Genomic DNA, 16,353 nt, shown 5'->3' on the forward strand with positions numbered 1-16,353 from the left:
CCCGAAAAGGGGGAATGTTATAAGACTTTAAGTCAAGGGTAATTTTTTCTTCTGTGTCAAATCTACCATCCCTACATCAGGGAACCATGGACTGCAAATTTGAATAAAACCCAAGAGCTTAGCCAGCTGTGACTTGCTTACTTTTCTTTCTTTTACTCCCCTTTTCTGAAAACTGTGTTTAAGTATTTCAGTGAATAGCTCTCTTTCTTTTGATTCACTGTGCCCCATTGTGGTACTTTTCAACTTAAAAGTTCTGAATTACTCATCCCAACCCTATACTGCTGACACTGGAGCCGAGTACCACTTGTGGGTGAGATCCTATCGGCCCAAGTTTGGAGAGTTTCGGGGGGAGGGCTTATCTAGCCAAGATGGTCCCTGTTCTCTATGCCAGACAATGCCACAGGCTGGGGTCCAGCCCCACTTATGGCTTCAGAGGTCCTTGGCAGGTGGAGCAGCTAAGTGAAATGAGAGACTGAAGGTAGCTCTGTGTATCTGTTTCTGCCTGGGGCATGCTCTGCATGAAGTAAAAATTAGCCTTTGCCATGCCCAGGTTTAGCCTTTATTTTTATGCCCATTTTCTTGGCACACAGATACATTATTCAACATATATGTTTGAGTAAAGATAATTGGATAAGTGATACATTAACTTTTAACAAATTGTTTGGTTAACATTCTGAGATCATTCTATACATTTGTATGGTAACTATTGATTTTGACAGGAAACACAAAGGTTCTACGTAAGATAAATGGTTTCATCACAGGTGGCTTAATTTTCTCATTAGCCTGTGAGGAACTTTGAGCTTACAGACATAATTAACCTGTGGGAAGTGAGCTTTGAGCTTATAGATAATCAAAGAAAATAATTTATTATCTTTAATAAAAATAGATAATCAGAAATTCTAGAGACAATTCAACAACCATAGCAGTGAGGTTGAGAGATCAGAGAGATACTGAGAACACAATTCAGATTTAATATTAGGCTGATCTTTTTTTCAGGGTTTAGGGAGTTTTTCAAGGAGGGTGGGTAGAATCAAGCCACTGAGAATTGATGAAGCATGGTGTACCAAAGCATTTTGTACAGGTCTTTATGATTGATTTATGTACTGGCTTTGGGAGAATAAGTTTCTGTACAGGGGGTAGGGGATTTTCTGGGCTTGGCTTATGGGCACAGCTTTTGCTGGGAATTATGTACCTAAGCAAAGGTTAACCCATTATAGTCTTTTGTGTTTGGCTTTGTGAGTCTAATATTTTGGTGATATTTTGGGGAAATAGTGTGCAAGCATTTTGCCTCTTATATTACTTTTTCTGAGATGAGGGAGAGGACAATAATCATATCAATTCCATTAGTAGGGGATGTTGATGGGAGAAGTCATACGAAGGGGGCTGAGTGGGCAATTCCATCCTGCCATGGAGTTACTTTGTGACCTCCTGGCTTCCATGAATGACCTTGTCAAGACATCGTGGTCTGACAGTTCCCAGCAGTTGCCCTTTTAAAAATCATCAAATACTTCTTCCATGTATTTCCCAATATCCTACTATATAGCATATTTTTCTTTGCTCATTGGATATTTAGTAAGTGTTGGGTATTTACTCCTTTATTGCAAGTAGGTTTGGCAAAAACATTTAATTTTCCTTAACCAAGTAGTTTAAATTAAATGTCCCTACTAACTATTGGGCTGTGCTACGTAATGTTTCCTTGTAGCAGTGTAGTTATTTCATTTTCTCCCTGTCTTTCTCCAGTTGATACATCAAAATCGGCAGGCTATCTTAAACCAGTTTGCAGCGTCTGCCCCCGTTGGCATTAATATGAGGTCAGGCATGCAACAACAGATCACGCCACAGGTAATGATGGAATAAATACATGTTGTTAGCATTTATTACTCAGAGCTGTGGTTTTCAAAGTGTGGCTTGGACTCATTTCAGTGATAATGGTGTTTACAATATAACTTTGTTCTAGTGTTTAAAATAATTATATCATTTCTCATTGTTGTCTAGTCAGGTGCAGTACCATTCTTCTTATTTCTGGTAAAGGTTTGGGGTTTGTTTGATTGGGAGGGGGGAGGTTCCCAAATAGGAGTCAGCAGAATAGATCATTTTTACCCCTTTTGGAGCAGGGAGAACAGTCCTGTGCTTTAACAGATATAGGAAACTCCTGATGAGGAAACTTCTAGTATTGAAGGTTGGTGCCTTCTCTGCAACTTGTAGTCTTAGAGATTTGCCTGGACAGCTTCAGAACTAAGCAATTTACTGTTGCTACATGTGTCCAGAGTAAGATTTGAAGCCTGATCTGAGGCCAGCTTCTCTATTCACTATGTCACAGTGTCTTTCACCTTTCAAAAATTTTGAGAGCCACAAATGAAAGAATATGAACATTTCTGTCAGTAAATTTTCCCATTTCAGAAATTAAGGAATATTATGCCCCAATGCAAGGCAACATTTTAACCTATTTTATGCATCTTACCTTTTGTTTTGTTTTTAAATTGAACTTAAATGGCAAAATTTAAGAAAAAAAATTTTTTTAATTAAAGTCCAGGAATAAGTAGTATATGATTTTAAATTATTTTAAATACTATCCTGAAACCTAGTCTATTCTATGTTCTACATTAATATCTAAATTTATATAATGATAATTACTCTAAAATGCTCTGTGTGTGTGTATGAACATGCATATGTGTGTGTGTGTAAGGCCTCCTATACCCATCTACAAAAGTCCCACTCCTAGTATCTCATGGAAGTGACCTTAGAATTAAAGTGAGGAAAATACGGGTTCAAATCTGGTCTAAACACTAAATAAATAACTGTGATTCTGGCAAAATCACTTATACAGCTCTCATCTCTTTTCCCCTTCTGAAAAACAGAGCTAAGGCTAGCATTTGTCTGACTGAGTTACTATAAGGATCTAATGAAATAATATATATGTACACACACACACACTCTTAAGTGCTAAATAAATGTGAACTGTTATTATTATTAAAGACCTTGACAGTGGAGCACAAGCTCTGGCAGATTTTCTTATCCTAGAAAGTTTAGGTAAATTCTCAAAGGCAGATTGAGTTTGCTTTCTAAGGGCCAAGCTTGCTAATATGAATAGCTTCATCGTAAGTAATCAGTTTTGGGGTGAATTATTGGCTACCCATGAAACAGAAATTGTCCCCTTCCATTTTTATAATGACAGTTGTGGAATGGCTAAAAAAAAAGAGAGAAAGAGTACTAAGAATCACATGGGTTGCAGAATATGTCTACCTACGTTAATTTACCTTATTAGCATTATGAGATCCTTATAGGAACAAGAGGTGGACATATTATCAGAAGATGTGATTAATAATATTTCCTCTTGACATTTTTACTCAGACAAGTTAAGAATTATTCATTAAGTAGTGTGCCAGGCATTGTGGTAAGTGTTGGAAATACAAATATATAAATAAAAAGACTGTCCTTGCTTTCAAGGAGCTTACATTCTAATGGCAGGAAAACAATACATAAAAGGAAAATGAAGGAACTTAGAGAGGAAATAAAGTATTGGGAATGACTGTACTTTATTTTAGCCACTGTAGAGAAAATCCTAGAGAGATAGGAATGCAGCCTGGAGAAGAATAAAGATAGAGGTGACTTGAACTTCCTTCTTAAAATGGAGTTTCTAAAAGGAGCCAACCAAAGAGAGAGAGAGAGAGAGGCCACAGGGCCAGAAGGTTTTTTGAAGTAGTCTAGAGGTAAAATGAGCTTCCAGGATGAAGAAGTTTTGGGCACATTGTAGAGAAAATCCAGGTATATGGCCTGGAGAAGAGTGAAGATATGGCTTATCTGGCCCTTCTTTTAAAATGAAACTTCTAAATTATACTGGGGGGGAGGAGGGGAAGAAAGTAAGTTTCAGCTATATTGAAGGATGCCCCAGACTGTGACAGCAATGTGGGGGCTTAAATGGTATTTTCCCAAAAGAGTCAGACAAGCACTATCTTTAGCACAGTAGTCTTATATTATCCTATATTTTAACTCTTCAAGGAGTCTTTAGCCCAAGGTCTAAAATGAGACACCCTGGGACAAGAGCTTGGGGATGAGGGAAACCAGGGGCAAGTGAAGAAGAATTCAGGGAAAAGAATATAACTAACTCAGTCTCACTTGTTGAAAGAAAATCAGATCTCAGTCATTGGAGTTGGAAATGGTCTCCAGCCCACAAGTGCTATAGTGCTTAGGCCATAAGAGGAAAAGGGATAGAGATCAATGATGATCCTTTTTAATTAGCTGCCTTCAGTGTTTCACATCACCTGTTTAAGAGGATGAGAAAATTGAGAAATTTTATAAAGAATTCAAGAAGAGCCTCCAAACTAAATTAACATATACTTTTAGTATCGTAACTTTAGTATAAAAGTGATCGACAATAGAGAAAAATATGTTGAAAAATGTTCAAAGTTTAAAAACACAAGAGACACCCTATAGTCTCAGGCATATATATATATATCATGAGAACTTTTTTTGTGTGTGTTTGGGAGGTACTCACCTAGTACTTAGGAATTAAGAAACCTCTTGTTGAGAGTGAAAAAGTGTAAAAGCTGATTGAAACTTAATATTTAAAAAAAACTAAGGTCATGCCATCTGGTCCCATAACTTCCTGGGAAGTAGAGGGAAAGGAAATGGAAATAGTTTTAGATTTTATGTATTTGAGCTCAAAGATCACATCTGACCATAATCACAGCCACAAAGTTAAAAGATGCTCCTTTAAAGGAAAACTGTGGCAAATCTGGACATATTAAAAAGCAGATATCATCACTCTGCTAGTTAAAGTCCATATAGTCAAAAGCTTTGGTGATATGCTATGGCCTATTATTGCTAGTCATGGGTTCCTTTATTGCCCTTTGATTTTACATGCAACTTTAATTATTTGGAGATTGATACTCTGCTCTTGGTGGCCATTTAACAACACTGAAAATTTGGTGTTAAAAAGCTGGACCTTTGTTTCTAGGAAGAGATTGAGGTCATTCAAACCAGGTTACCTAAAGGACAATGAAGAAATTAATTACTGGTATCAATAGGCTATATCATATCACCAACAAACCATGGTTCAGGGGTCACAATGTGGAGAATATCATTAAGGAACTATGTGACCAAAGTTTGAGCCTGTCTTGTGGCAAGAAGGGATAGTCTGAAGTGTTATAAGCTTCCTATGGACTTTATGGAAACTTCTGCACTTGACAAACAGTGAGTGCTCCATTGGTATCTGCACAATATCAGGATTTAGGGAAAGACTCTCCTATAAAATCTGCTATGTGCCAGGCACTATGTTAAATGCTTTACAAATATTATCTCACTTGACTTCGTTAAACTATTCATGTGTTCTTTTCTTAGTCAAAGGACTAAAAATTATCTGTTCCTTTCTTAGGCCAGTTAAATAACCTTTCTACATCCCATCATTCCATTTTGATTTATGGAGAAAAGGAGAATGTCCTGTGAGAGAATAAAAGGCAGACTCCCCTAGCAATCTTAAATATAAAATAACCTAGAGAAGGGAAAGCAACCTGAAAATAGAACATGGGGTTGTCAGTGTCATGCAGTTATGATTTAAATCTAGAAGGAACCTTAAGAGATAATCAGATCTAACCTCCTCATTTTTCTGATGAGGACTCTAAGGTATCTTCGGAAGCTTGTTTCACTATAAATCCAGTGCCCTTTAGTTGGCACTGTTCTTTGCGAGGTTCTGACAGAAGCTCTGGGAAAAGAAGGAAGCAGCTGGCATAACTATCATTAGCATATAAAATCTACCAAGCTCAAAATTAGCTACATCCCCCTTAGTAATTTTCTTAAGCTGATTATTTCCTTTTGTGACAGTACTCAGCTGTCTACTACCATTGCTGATGTCTGTTCTACAGGTTCTATTGATCAGAGCAGAGTAGCCCTTGTGAATAAAAACTAGTAATAGTGAAAGAGCTCTCCTCAGAGTGATTTCTGCCATAAAATAATCCTCACTTTTTTTCCCAAATCTGATTTGGGGTGTCAAAAATCCCTTATCTCATTCTTAACTTGTCCTACCTAGTTTTTCCAAGGTAACCTCAACTCACATCTGGTGATACTCTTGATTCCAACACTGAACCCTGTAACCTTCTCTTACACCATTGTATAAATCTTGAATCCCATGATACTCCAGCTTCCTCATGTAGGCATTATAACCTCTAGATGAAAGAAGAATTAATTAAAAGCTCCTCTAATGCTCTTTATATCTTTCAAATTCTTTTGGGGCTGCCTGGGTCAAAGGCAGATCTGGGTCACTTTTCATCTTGGCCATTTTCCTTTCCTTTAGCTCTCTGAAAAAAACAAAAACAGAAATGGTACTAGTCTGTGCAAAAACACTTCTCCATTTCATGCAGCTAAGCATAAAAACATCTCTTCTGGTACTAGATCCTACAAAAGGGCTTTGGGTTCCTTATAGCATTGGCTTCTCATCACTCAAATAAGCAGAACTCACCAAGATCTGGCTCCCTTCCTTCTCCCCAAAAGGTGTCATCTAAGAAGCACTAAGAAATTTAGTTCATAACCTCCCTAGAGCTTATATGTACAACTTTAACCAGAAAGCTAGAAGTTTCTTCCCAGAAATGCAAACAAACACCATCTACTTACCATTATGGAATGGCTCCCAACCCTAGCTTATCCTATCAAGGTCGTGGTAACATTGCTAATAACAGTCTCTTACTTATGTCTTTGATTCTCCCAAAGTATTTTTCTTTAAGAGAAGTCAAGCCCAAGGTTCATTTGGCTTCATTTTTTTTTTTGTTGAGGTAATTGGTTTTAACTTTACCTGTTCTGTTAGGATACAGTGCTCATTAATGCATAAACCAAAACTGATAAATGGATAGAGAAGTCTTTGGAACAAAGCATGCCTTAAAGAACAAGGGAGAAAGGATAGAATGGAAGTTGTCACATTTAAATTTCATTCAATATAAATTTATATGGGAAGTTTAAAAATCTGGGGAAAATAAGTGAGATTTAAAATTGAGAACTAATTGACTAGTTAAGAATGTAAAGGTGTGGAGAGAAAAAAGAACCGTAAATGTGGAAAGAAGTAGAGGCTGAGTCAGAAAGTTGTGTTTAGAAGAAGGTTCACCCAGTAATTCTTTTTTTTATTTTAACTGTTAACCTTCTGCCTTAGAATCAATAGCGTGTATTGGTTCTAAGGCAGAAGAGTGATAAGGACTTGGCAGTGGGGATTAAGTGACTTGATGAGGGTCACACAGCTAGGAAGTATCTGAGGTCAGATTTGAACCTAGGACCTCCCGTCTCTAGGCCTGACTCCTAATCCACTGAGCTACCCGGCTGCTGCCCAGTAATTCTCTCCCCCTGCCTCCCCCCACAAGAATTCATTCCCCTAAAATTAATTAATTAATTAAGAATATTTTCCATGATTACATGATTCCTATTCTTTCCCTCCCCTCTCTGAGCTGATGAGCAATTCCACCCCCCCCCCCACTAATTCTTAAAATGCAACACATAATAGAAAATACACTTGATTTTAGAATCATAAGAGGTGTTGTTTTTTGTTTTGTTTTTTTAATAAAATTTTACTGGTGCCTTTTGTTTTTACATCACCAAATATTTTTCTAGGATCCTTCTCATTCTTCCAAAAGAACTATCCTGTATAACATGTTATTTTTAAATGGGGGGGGGGCACAGGGAAGAAAAGAAAAACAACTTTAAAACTGATAAAAACATCCAAAAAAGCCTGAAAATATATACAGTGTTCCCCATCTGTGGAAAGAAGTTTTTTTTTGTGGTGGTTTTCTCATTTACATTGTTACCACTATTTTATTTTATTTTTCATACAATCATTTTAAGACCATCTAACACTTAGTGGCTATGGAATCATGGGGTAAGTAAGTCACTGAACATCTTGTAGGTAGCGGTTATGATAATGTTAACATTAATCTTATTTTCTTTTATAGCCTCCCCTGAATGCCCAGATGTTGGCACAGCGACAGAGAGAACTATACAGTCAACAGCATCGGCAAAGGCAGCTAATACAACAGCAGAGAGCTCTGTTAATGAGACAGCAAAGCTTTGGGAACAGCCTCCCCCCCTCATCTGGTCTCCCAGTTCAAATGGGGACTTCTCGTCTTCCTCAGGGTGCTCCACAGCAATTCCCTTACCCTTCTAGTTATGGTACAAACCCAGGAACCCCTCCCACCTCCACTAGCCCATTTTCACAACTGGCATCAAATCCTGAGGCATCCTTGGCTAGCCGAAACAATATGGTCAACAGAGGTATAACAGGGAATGTTGGAGGACAGTTTGGTACTGGAATCAATCCTCAGATGCAGCAGAGTGTCTTTCAGTATCCAGGATCAGGTAGGAAGACAATACATTAATATTAATTTTATATAATTTTTTTTCAAAAGCAGAGGTCCCAAATCTTAAAGGAAATAAGGTCTAAAAGAAAAGATACTGTAGCCAAATTTTGGTTGTTTTAAAATTAATGTATCACCAACTATATTTCATTATATATAAGAAGGATTTGGAAAATCTTTTTTTTTAAACATTATTTTATTTGGTCATTTTCAAACATTATTCATTGGAAACAAAGGTCATTTTCTTCCCTCCACCACCCCCTCCCACCACCCCTCCAATAGCCAACGCGCAATTCCACTGGGTATCACATGTGTTCTTGATTTGAACCCATTTCCATGTTGTTAGTATTTGCATTAGTGTGTTCATTTAGAGTCTCTCCTCAATCATGTCCCCTCAACCCCTGTAGTCAGGCAGTTGCTTTTCCTCGGTGATTCATAAAAAGTAGTTTTGATTAGTTGACCCACAGTGCCCCTTCTACCATTGATGTTCATATTGATAGTCCATGATTCTGATTATAACCCTCACTGAGATTAGCATCATTATATTTATTTGAGGGGAATAGGTCAGAGGCTTTCTCTGAAAAACTCATGACCATTACTTGCCTGGCATATACACTGGCTGGTATATGCACCCTCATTCATCATGAAGTCAGCCATTCCCATTCCTTGCCTTTCTCTTTATTTAAATTTTCTGCCTCTAGAACCTCGGGTTTTGGATGAATTAAAGCCCCAGGTGATTTATCTACCATTTGGTATTACATATATTGATATTAATTTCATTTAGTTCACTTTTTTAAGAGTTCTCTTTACCAGATTTCATTGTGTTAGGGATCTGAATGAGATTCTGTTTATATTTAAATTTGTCTTTGATGGTTCTCTTTTTTTTAGGCTTAAATGTTCTGAAAAATATGAGTACAATGCAGTTAACGAAAAGAGGTCTGCCCTAATAGAAGTATATCACATAGTAGTACATGCATATGTAAAGCTGACTGAGAAGCTTTTAGAAGGATTTGGTTTATTTTAGCCTTTAAAAAACTTGGTCCTACCCTTCCTCAACCTGTTATCTTGTATCTCCCCTCCCTTTTCAATCCAAACTCCTAACAAAACCTTTCTGCTCTCATTGTCTCTACTCCTTTCCTTCATTTCAAATCCTTCTGCTGCATAGCTTTTGGCCTTATCAAATTGACCAAAGTTACTGAAGTTCAATGAATATTCAAGTCTGATAGCCTTTTCACAATTCTTGCCAATCTTGACATCTATAGCACTCAACACTGTTGGCCATGCTTTCCACCTAGAGGTTTCATGTCTTTCTTTCTTGGTTTCACCTCCAGCCCATGTGGCTATTTTTTCCTGTCTCCTTTGCTGATTTATCATCCATTTCCCATCTCCTCACTGTGGGTATTACTCCTAAGACCCAGTCTTGGGACTTAAGCCCTCTTCTCTCTGTATACTCTTTTCTGCCAGCATTGTCAGATCAACTCTTCCTCAACAATATCTATCATATTCAGCCTCTTTTCATTCATACAAACACCATACTCTGAGGCCAAGAGAAGAGAGGTTATTTCCTTAATCTCACCACCTGGTTCAGGCCCATATCACCTTTCACTTTAATTATTTAATTATCCTTCCTGATCCAAATAAACTCTCCAGTCTGTCCTCCACACAGCTGTTGGTGATATTTCTACAGAAATTATTCCCTACTAGTAAACTCTAGTTTGTTGATAACCTCTAGGATTAAATACAAAAGCCTCTGTTTGGTGTTTAAAGATTCAGTAGCTCTTTCTAGCCTTTTTATACCTTGCTCCCTTTCATACAGGACAGATTAACCCTCTTATTCTTCACAAATGACATTCCATTTTCTTTGTCCTTGTTTTTGCACAGGCTATCTCCCATACCTGTATTGTACTCCCTATTGGCCTCTACCTCTAAGAACCCTATTTCTTTTAAAATGCAGATGAAACATCACCTTTAAAAGGACTTTATTGATCTCTACCTTCCAGCCATGAGTTTTTCTGCCCATTCCAAAATACTCTCCTAATAATTTTGAGTACATATGTATATGTGTGTATATATGTATGTCTATACATATACATATATGGAGTTCCAAAACTCTTATTGCAGTTTTAATCTATTAAAACCTTGAATTAGGTTTAGCTATTAAGCTACTAAAGATTAAAACTGCAATAAAACTTTTGGAACACTGTGTGTGTAAGTGTGATATGCATATGCAAGGAATATATGCACACATGCTATATATACATACACATATAATGTATATATACACACACAAAGAGAGATACACACATGTTCATCATCTAGAAGAACTGTGCTTTCTGTTTCATTTTGTCTTTGAAATCCTAGTAGCTGGCACATAGTTGCTACTTAATTAATGTTCTTTTCATTTCAGTTACTACTTTACTGGCAGAAATCAACCATTATCTTATGGCCAGTTAGTTACTCTTTGGAAAATAGGCAATCCTAGGCTTACACTCAATCTTTCTAATTGGTAGAATTGGGCATACCTTTCATTTTACCTTAAGAGTCCAGGGCCACCTTCACTGCAGGATGAACATTAGACCAGAACTTCAGGGAAGATTTTCTTTATAGGATACCTGAAAATAGTTTTACAACTATCGTTTTACTTACTATGTTAAAATGAATTTTATGTATGTATATAAAGTGATTGGGCAACAATTTTTTAAAAAATTAAGGGGACCTTCAATCCAGTTTGAGCATGATAGGAAACATTTTGTCCTTTTCCAGGATTAGGTCAACAAAGTGAACCCAATTTTACTCCGTCTCTGAGCCCTGGCAGTCCCATGATGTCACTGCAGATTCCTCCTTCCCAAAGCCCTATGCTGCAACAAACTCAAACTCAGCCCACTTCAGGCTACCAGTCACCAGACATGAAGACCTGGCAACAAGGAGCAATGGGCAATAACAAGTAAGAGTGATGATGTGTTAGTTGTTAGCAGTTGTATGTTTAGAATTAAAACCATGAGCATGCTTGAGGTGGCCCAAGGACTAGGGAAATCTAAATGGGAGAGCAGCATCAGAACTTTGGAAAATGTCCACCTTAAGCAGACAGGAAGAGGGTCAGACTCCAAAGAAAGAGACGGGAAAGAAGGCAAGTAGGTAGGAAAAGAACCAGGAGAATAAGGTATCTCTAAAATCAACGCAATAGAACATATGCAGAAGGTGGAAAAAAAGCAGTAGTGTCCAACAAATGCTTCAGAGAATAAATGCATAAAGGTCATTAGTAACACATGAGTAGTTTGTGGAATGTTGAGAGTAAAAGCCATACTGTAAATGGTTAAGGAAAAAGTGTGGTAAGGAAATGAAACCCTGTTTTTTCAAGAAGTTAATCAGTGAAGTAGAAGGGTCAAGGAAAGGCTTTTTTAGGTAATGGTAAAGTGAACAAGTTTAAAAGCATAGGAAGGACACAAGTAAGAGAGATTGAAAATTCCTAGTTAGACTTTTATAGTATCTCCTACTAAGAATAGTAATAAAAATTAACCAATATAATTTCTATATTTCATAAATAGGAATGTTGGATTTTATAGTTCCCCTAGAATTGGAATTAATACATAATTATGTTTTTTGTCTCACATTACACTTTACTGAATACACTTCACACTACACTGTGAGACCTATACTTATTCACACTTCTTACTTTTCAAGGAACTTGGTCCTTTTAGAGGATATTCCTTTTAGAGGACGAAGCTTCTTCTTTTTTTTTTTTTTAAGCCTTACCTTCCATCTTGGAATCAATACTGTGTATTGGTCCCAAGGTAGAAGAGCGGTAAGGGCTAGGCAGTGGAGGTTAAGTCACTTGCCCAGGGTCACACAGCTAGGAATTGTCTAAGACCAGATTTGAACCTAGGACCTCCCATCTCTAGACCCAACTCTCAATCCACAGAGCAACCTAGCTACCCCTGACCAAACTTCTTCATCACAAACCTGGTTTCTATTCATCTGAGTCTTATTTTCAAAGGCTTTTTGTTTGAACAGATCTATCTTTAGGAATTAAAAGTAGTGAAAGTGATTCACTAATCAGTCGTTGCCATTTTGACATTAGAAACTAAAATTAAAACTAAGTGTGACCTAAAAGGAGTTATTTATATTTTGACCAAAATCTATTGCATCTAACAATCTTCATCAAATGTAATTTCTATTACACAAGTCAATAATTTTTTCTAAACGGTATTTTGGAGGAGGTCAAGGATAAATGAGATAGAAGAGGGGAAACTAAAGTAGTAGAAATAGAAACATTCTTCTGCTGCCTTATTTGAAATTTATACCCCAATACTGATTTTTATTAGGACAAATAATTATTAGATTAATTTTTTATCATGTACAAGATAAATATTGGCTACTCTAATTATCATTTCAGATTTATCAATGAAGAAGGAATTAAGAATCATTATTAAATTCCTATATGTGTCATGTGCATGTAGGTGTGCAAGCTCTCAAAAAAAAAGCACAATATCATCATATAGGTTATAGCATGTGCATGTCACTTGACTTTTCAAAAAAATAAGCCATGCCTGAATAAAAGGGAAGTATCAACAAATAGCATGAAAGAAACCGTAAAAGCAGCAAAATTAATTAAGCTATAGTGTTAGGACAGTGATGGTGATGGTGAGCCTTTTAGAGACTGCATGCTGGGGTACTTCCCCCCCAGTACCTTGCCCCAGACCGGGGGGTGGGGGGGGAGAAAGGGAAGGGGAGGGAGGAAGCACTTCTATTGGACTCCTGGGCAGAGGGGCCAGTCACATGAGAAATGTCCTTAGTACAGATGACGAGAGGGAGGAAGCCTGAGTCCCTCTGCCTTTCTAGTAATGAATTCTGGCAGGCAGTGTACCCACAAAAAAGGCTCTGCTTGCCCTCTGTGGCACATGTGCCATAGGTTCACCAGCACAGGTCTAGGTTATAAGAAAAAGTGATTCTCTTCTCATCAGTAGCCCCAGAGAGATATGTTACATTCATTATTCTCTCTTTGAAAAGGCAGAAAAGTTTGATGCATTTTTAAAAAATGTTTATATAAAAATCGTTAACATATTTTTTAAACCATACCTACTCCCTAATGAAAGGCAAAGGCTATCAGAATTATGGTCTTTATTGTTTAGTACTAACTAAAAACCAAGTAAAAAGAAATCTTAGATCATTAAGGATAGAAACACAAAGGCCTGAATTGGTATAAACACAAAAATCTAAGATGGGGGAAAACTAGTGAGCAAGTAATTTTTAAGTGAGAATTGGATATTACTCTCAGAAACTCGTAGAAATCAGGGCCAACTATATGAAGAGCTATACATGTATGTGGCTTTATAGGCCCTAATGTTTTAAATATCTTTCTTATAGGTTAGAAATACCTAAAGTGTTCAAAAAGATATGGTAGATAGATATCTTTAACAACTAAAAGATCTGCCCTTCCTTTCATTGGTATGGATGGGTGTACCTACCATCCCTAACTTATTATAAATTTCAACTCCTGTAACCTTAATAGACTATTTATAGATAGATAAAGGTGTGTATGTCTTAAGAAGAGATATAGAAACTACTAGAAGCCAACCCACATCAATTCTTAATCTGCAATTTATAATATTTTTAGAATCAACTGAGGCACCCAGAGAGTTGGTCATTTGTCGAAGGTCAAACTCTGTTCAGGTTGTCATCACCTCCAAACTGGACTGTTACCATAGCCTGCTAGTTCATCTTTTTGCATCCATCCTCTACTATCCCCACTTCATCCTCCACAGTTGTCAGTTGATATTTTTTTAAAGTATAGATTTGACCTCATCAGTCACTCCTCCAGGAAAGAATGCATAATCCTCAATCTGGTATTTAAAACCCTGCACAACCTGATTCTTATCCACCTTCCCAAGTCTTATTTTATGTTAGACCCCTTCATATATTTTCTGTTCCAATCAAATTGGCATTCTAATGAACATTCATCCCCCTACCTCCACACATTTGCACAGTTGACTTGCCCTTCTTCCTCTTAGAATCCCAGTTTCATTTAAATCATAGCTGATGTGCTACCTCCCTCCCAAAGCCTCTCCTTTCTATCACCCTCAGTTATTAGAGCTCTCTTTACATTTCTTTATTATCACACTACACATTATATTTACTTTTATACTTGTGTTTCCCCAAACCAGGAAAATGTGAGGTCCTTGAGGACAAGAGTTATTATTATATTTTTGGTTTTGTATATGGTTAGCACTGAGTCTTGCACATAACAGATATTTAAATTTTATTGGTTTCAATTACTGAGGCAAGTTGATTTGGGAATATTGATTTTTAAGTAAATTATTAAGGCTTAAGGGTAATTTGGATTTAAGCATAAGACCTACTATAGTTGAGTTATTTGATCTGTTTTCATAAATTTGTTCTAAACGTTATCAAGATACCCTAAAGTTTCACATTAACGCTGTCTTTAGAGTCCATGTCATAGCACCATATCATTAGTATCTTATTTTGAAGTTCTTATTCTTATAATTAAACTTTAAAGAAGTCCCAACTAGGTATGAATTATATTCCTATAGAGTAGAAAACCCTTTGTAGCATGCTCTTCCCCCCCCCCCCTAAACCAAGATAATAAAATTTGGTATTCCAAGTGCCATCTTTCAATTAAGAACCAGAACCCAGGCATATTGTCCCAATTTTAGGCGCCTGGTATGTAATCCAGACTGTTTTTGAGTTAACAGCATGTTCAGTCAGACCCAACCTGCACCTGCACAGCCTGGAGTATACAACAACATGAGCATCACCGTATCCATGGCAGGAGGAAACACAAATGTCCAGAACATGAACCCTATGATGGGCCAGATGCAGATGAGTTCATTGCAGATGCCAGGAATGAATACAGTGTGTTCTGAGCAGGTTAGTACTACAATATAAATTCTTTTTCTATACATGCACATCCTTTCCTTCTCTAAATTATCACTCTTGTGTGTGTTTGTTCCCAGAAACAGTTATGCTCTGGTTATGATTGACTTCTGTTTGTGGTTTTGTTTCTCTTTAGAGGGCAGCTGGGAGTCTCAGTGGATTGAGAGATTGATTCAAATTAGCCTCTAAGTCACTTGACCACCCCCCATTGCCTAGCCCTTACCACTCTTCTGCCTTAGAACCAATACACAGTGTTGATTCTAAGACGGAAGGTAAGGGTTTTTTTAAAAAAATACTTCTCTTTGGTCACAATAATAAATAGCTTTTTAAATTTTGCACTCTCAGTGGTGAAATTATGGCTATATTTGTATACTTAAACATATATCCTGAAGTTTCCTATGACTTTACACTGTAGAAGAAATGAATTTTAGTGTGCATTAGGTTTTATTCTAAATTCATTATTAACTGATGTATGGTGATATTATAGAGATCTTAAGTTATTTGCCATTATATATTTTTGGTGATTTTGATACATGGTAGCATTTTTCTTCCAGTCTTCCTTAGATCCAAGATGTATCCATTTTATATTTATGTTGTATCTGAAGAAAGACAGCAAAATTGAAGTAAATATAGGAGCATCCTTGGGGTCATGAAGACCTGAATTTCAGTCCTGCCTATGATAATTCTTATCCTCTCAGTATCCCACACATTTAAGCTTGTGCATTATAGGCAAACTCTTGATCTGCATCAGTGTAGGAAATCTCCATACCTAGGAGTTCTACATACTGATAAAATCACATGTCCAGACCTCCCTCACCTCCATACACACACACACACACACACACACACACACACACACACACACACACACACACACACGCGCGCGCATGTACACTCCCTATACTGTAGTAATGTAAGAATATGGTGCTGCCACATATCCCTAGATTTCAATACTTCAGAAAAGAGTTATTTTGGAAATCGTTTTGAGAGGCTTGCTTTACTTCTATATATCCAAAAGAATTTATCTAGCCTGCTTCCACAGTACTTCTAAGACAGGGACTCTTATCCTAGAGTCTTTGAACTTGGAACTTTTAATATTTTGATAACTATATTTCAATATAATTGGTTTCCTTTT

At 37.0% G+C, this 16,353-nt stretch overlaps 1 protein-coding gene across 26 annotated transcripts in view; it reads left to right on the forward strand.

Annotated features, from left to right (window-relative positions):
- The window catches only part of NCOA1 (nuclear receptor coactivator 1), a 250,903-nt gene that overhangs the window by 224,064 nt on the left and 10,486 nt on the right, over positions 1-16,353 (forward strand). For 22 of the 26 annotated variants that reach the window (XM_056813110.1, XM_056813109.1, XM_056813105.1 and 19 more), the window contains 4 exons: positions 1,741-1,842; positions 7,926-8,328; positions 11,091-11,271; positions 15,038-15,212. In XM_056813110.1, the coding sequence (XP_056669088.1) occupies positions 1,741-1,842; positions 7,926-8,328; positions 11,091-11,271; positions 15,038-15,212 (861 nt within the window). The remainder of the gene's footprint in view (positions 1-1,740; positions 1,843-7,925; positions 8,329-11,090; positions 11,272-15,037; positions 15,213-16,353) is intronic. The other 4 variants (XM_056813122.1, XM_056813123.1, XM_056813121.1 and 1 more) reach the window with 1 other exon arrangement.

The sequence above is a fragment of the Monodelphis domestica genome, chromosome 1 (assembly GCF_027887165.1).
Source record: "Monodelphis domestica isolate mMonDom1 chromosome 1, mMonDom1.pri, whole genome shotgun sequence".
NCBI classification, from domain to species: Eukaryota; Metazoa; Chordata; class Mammalia; order Didelphimorphia; family Didelphidae; genus Monodelphis; species Monodelphis domestica.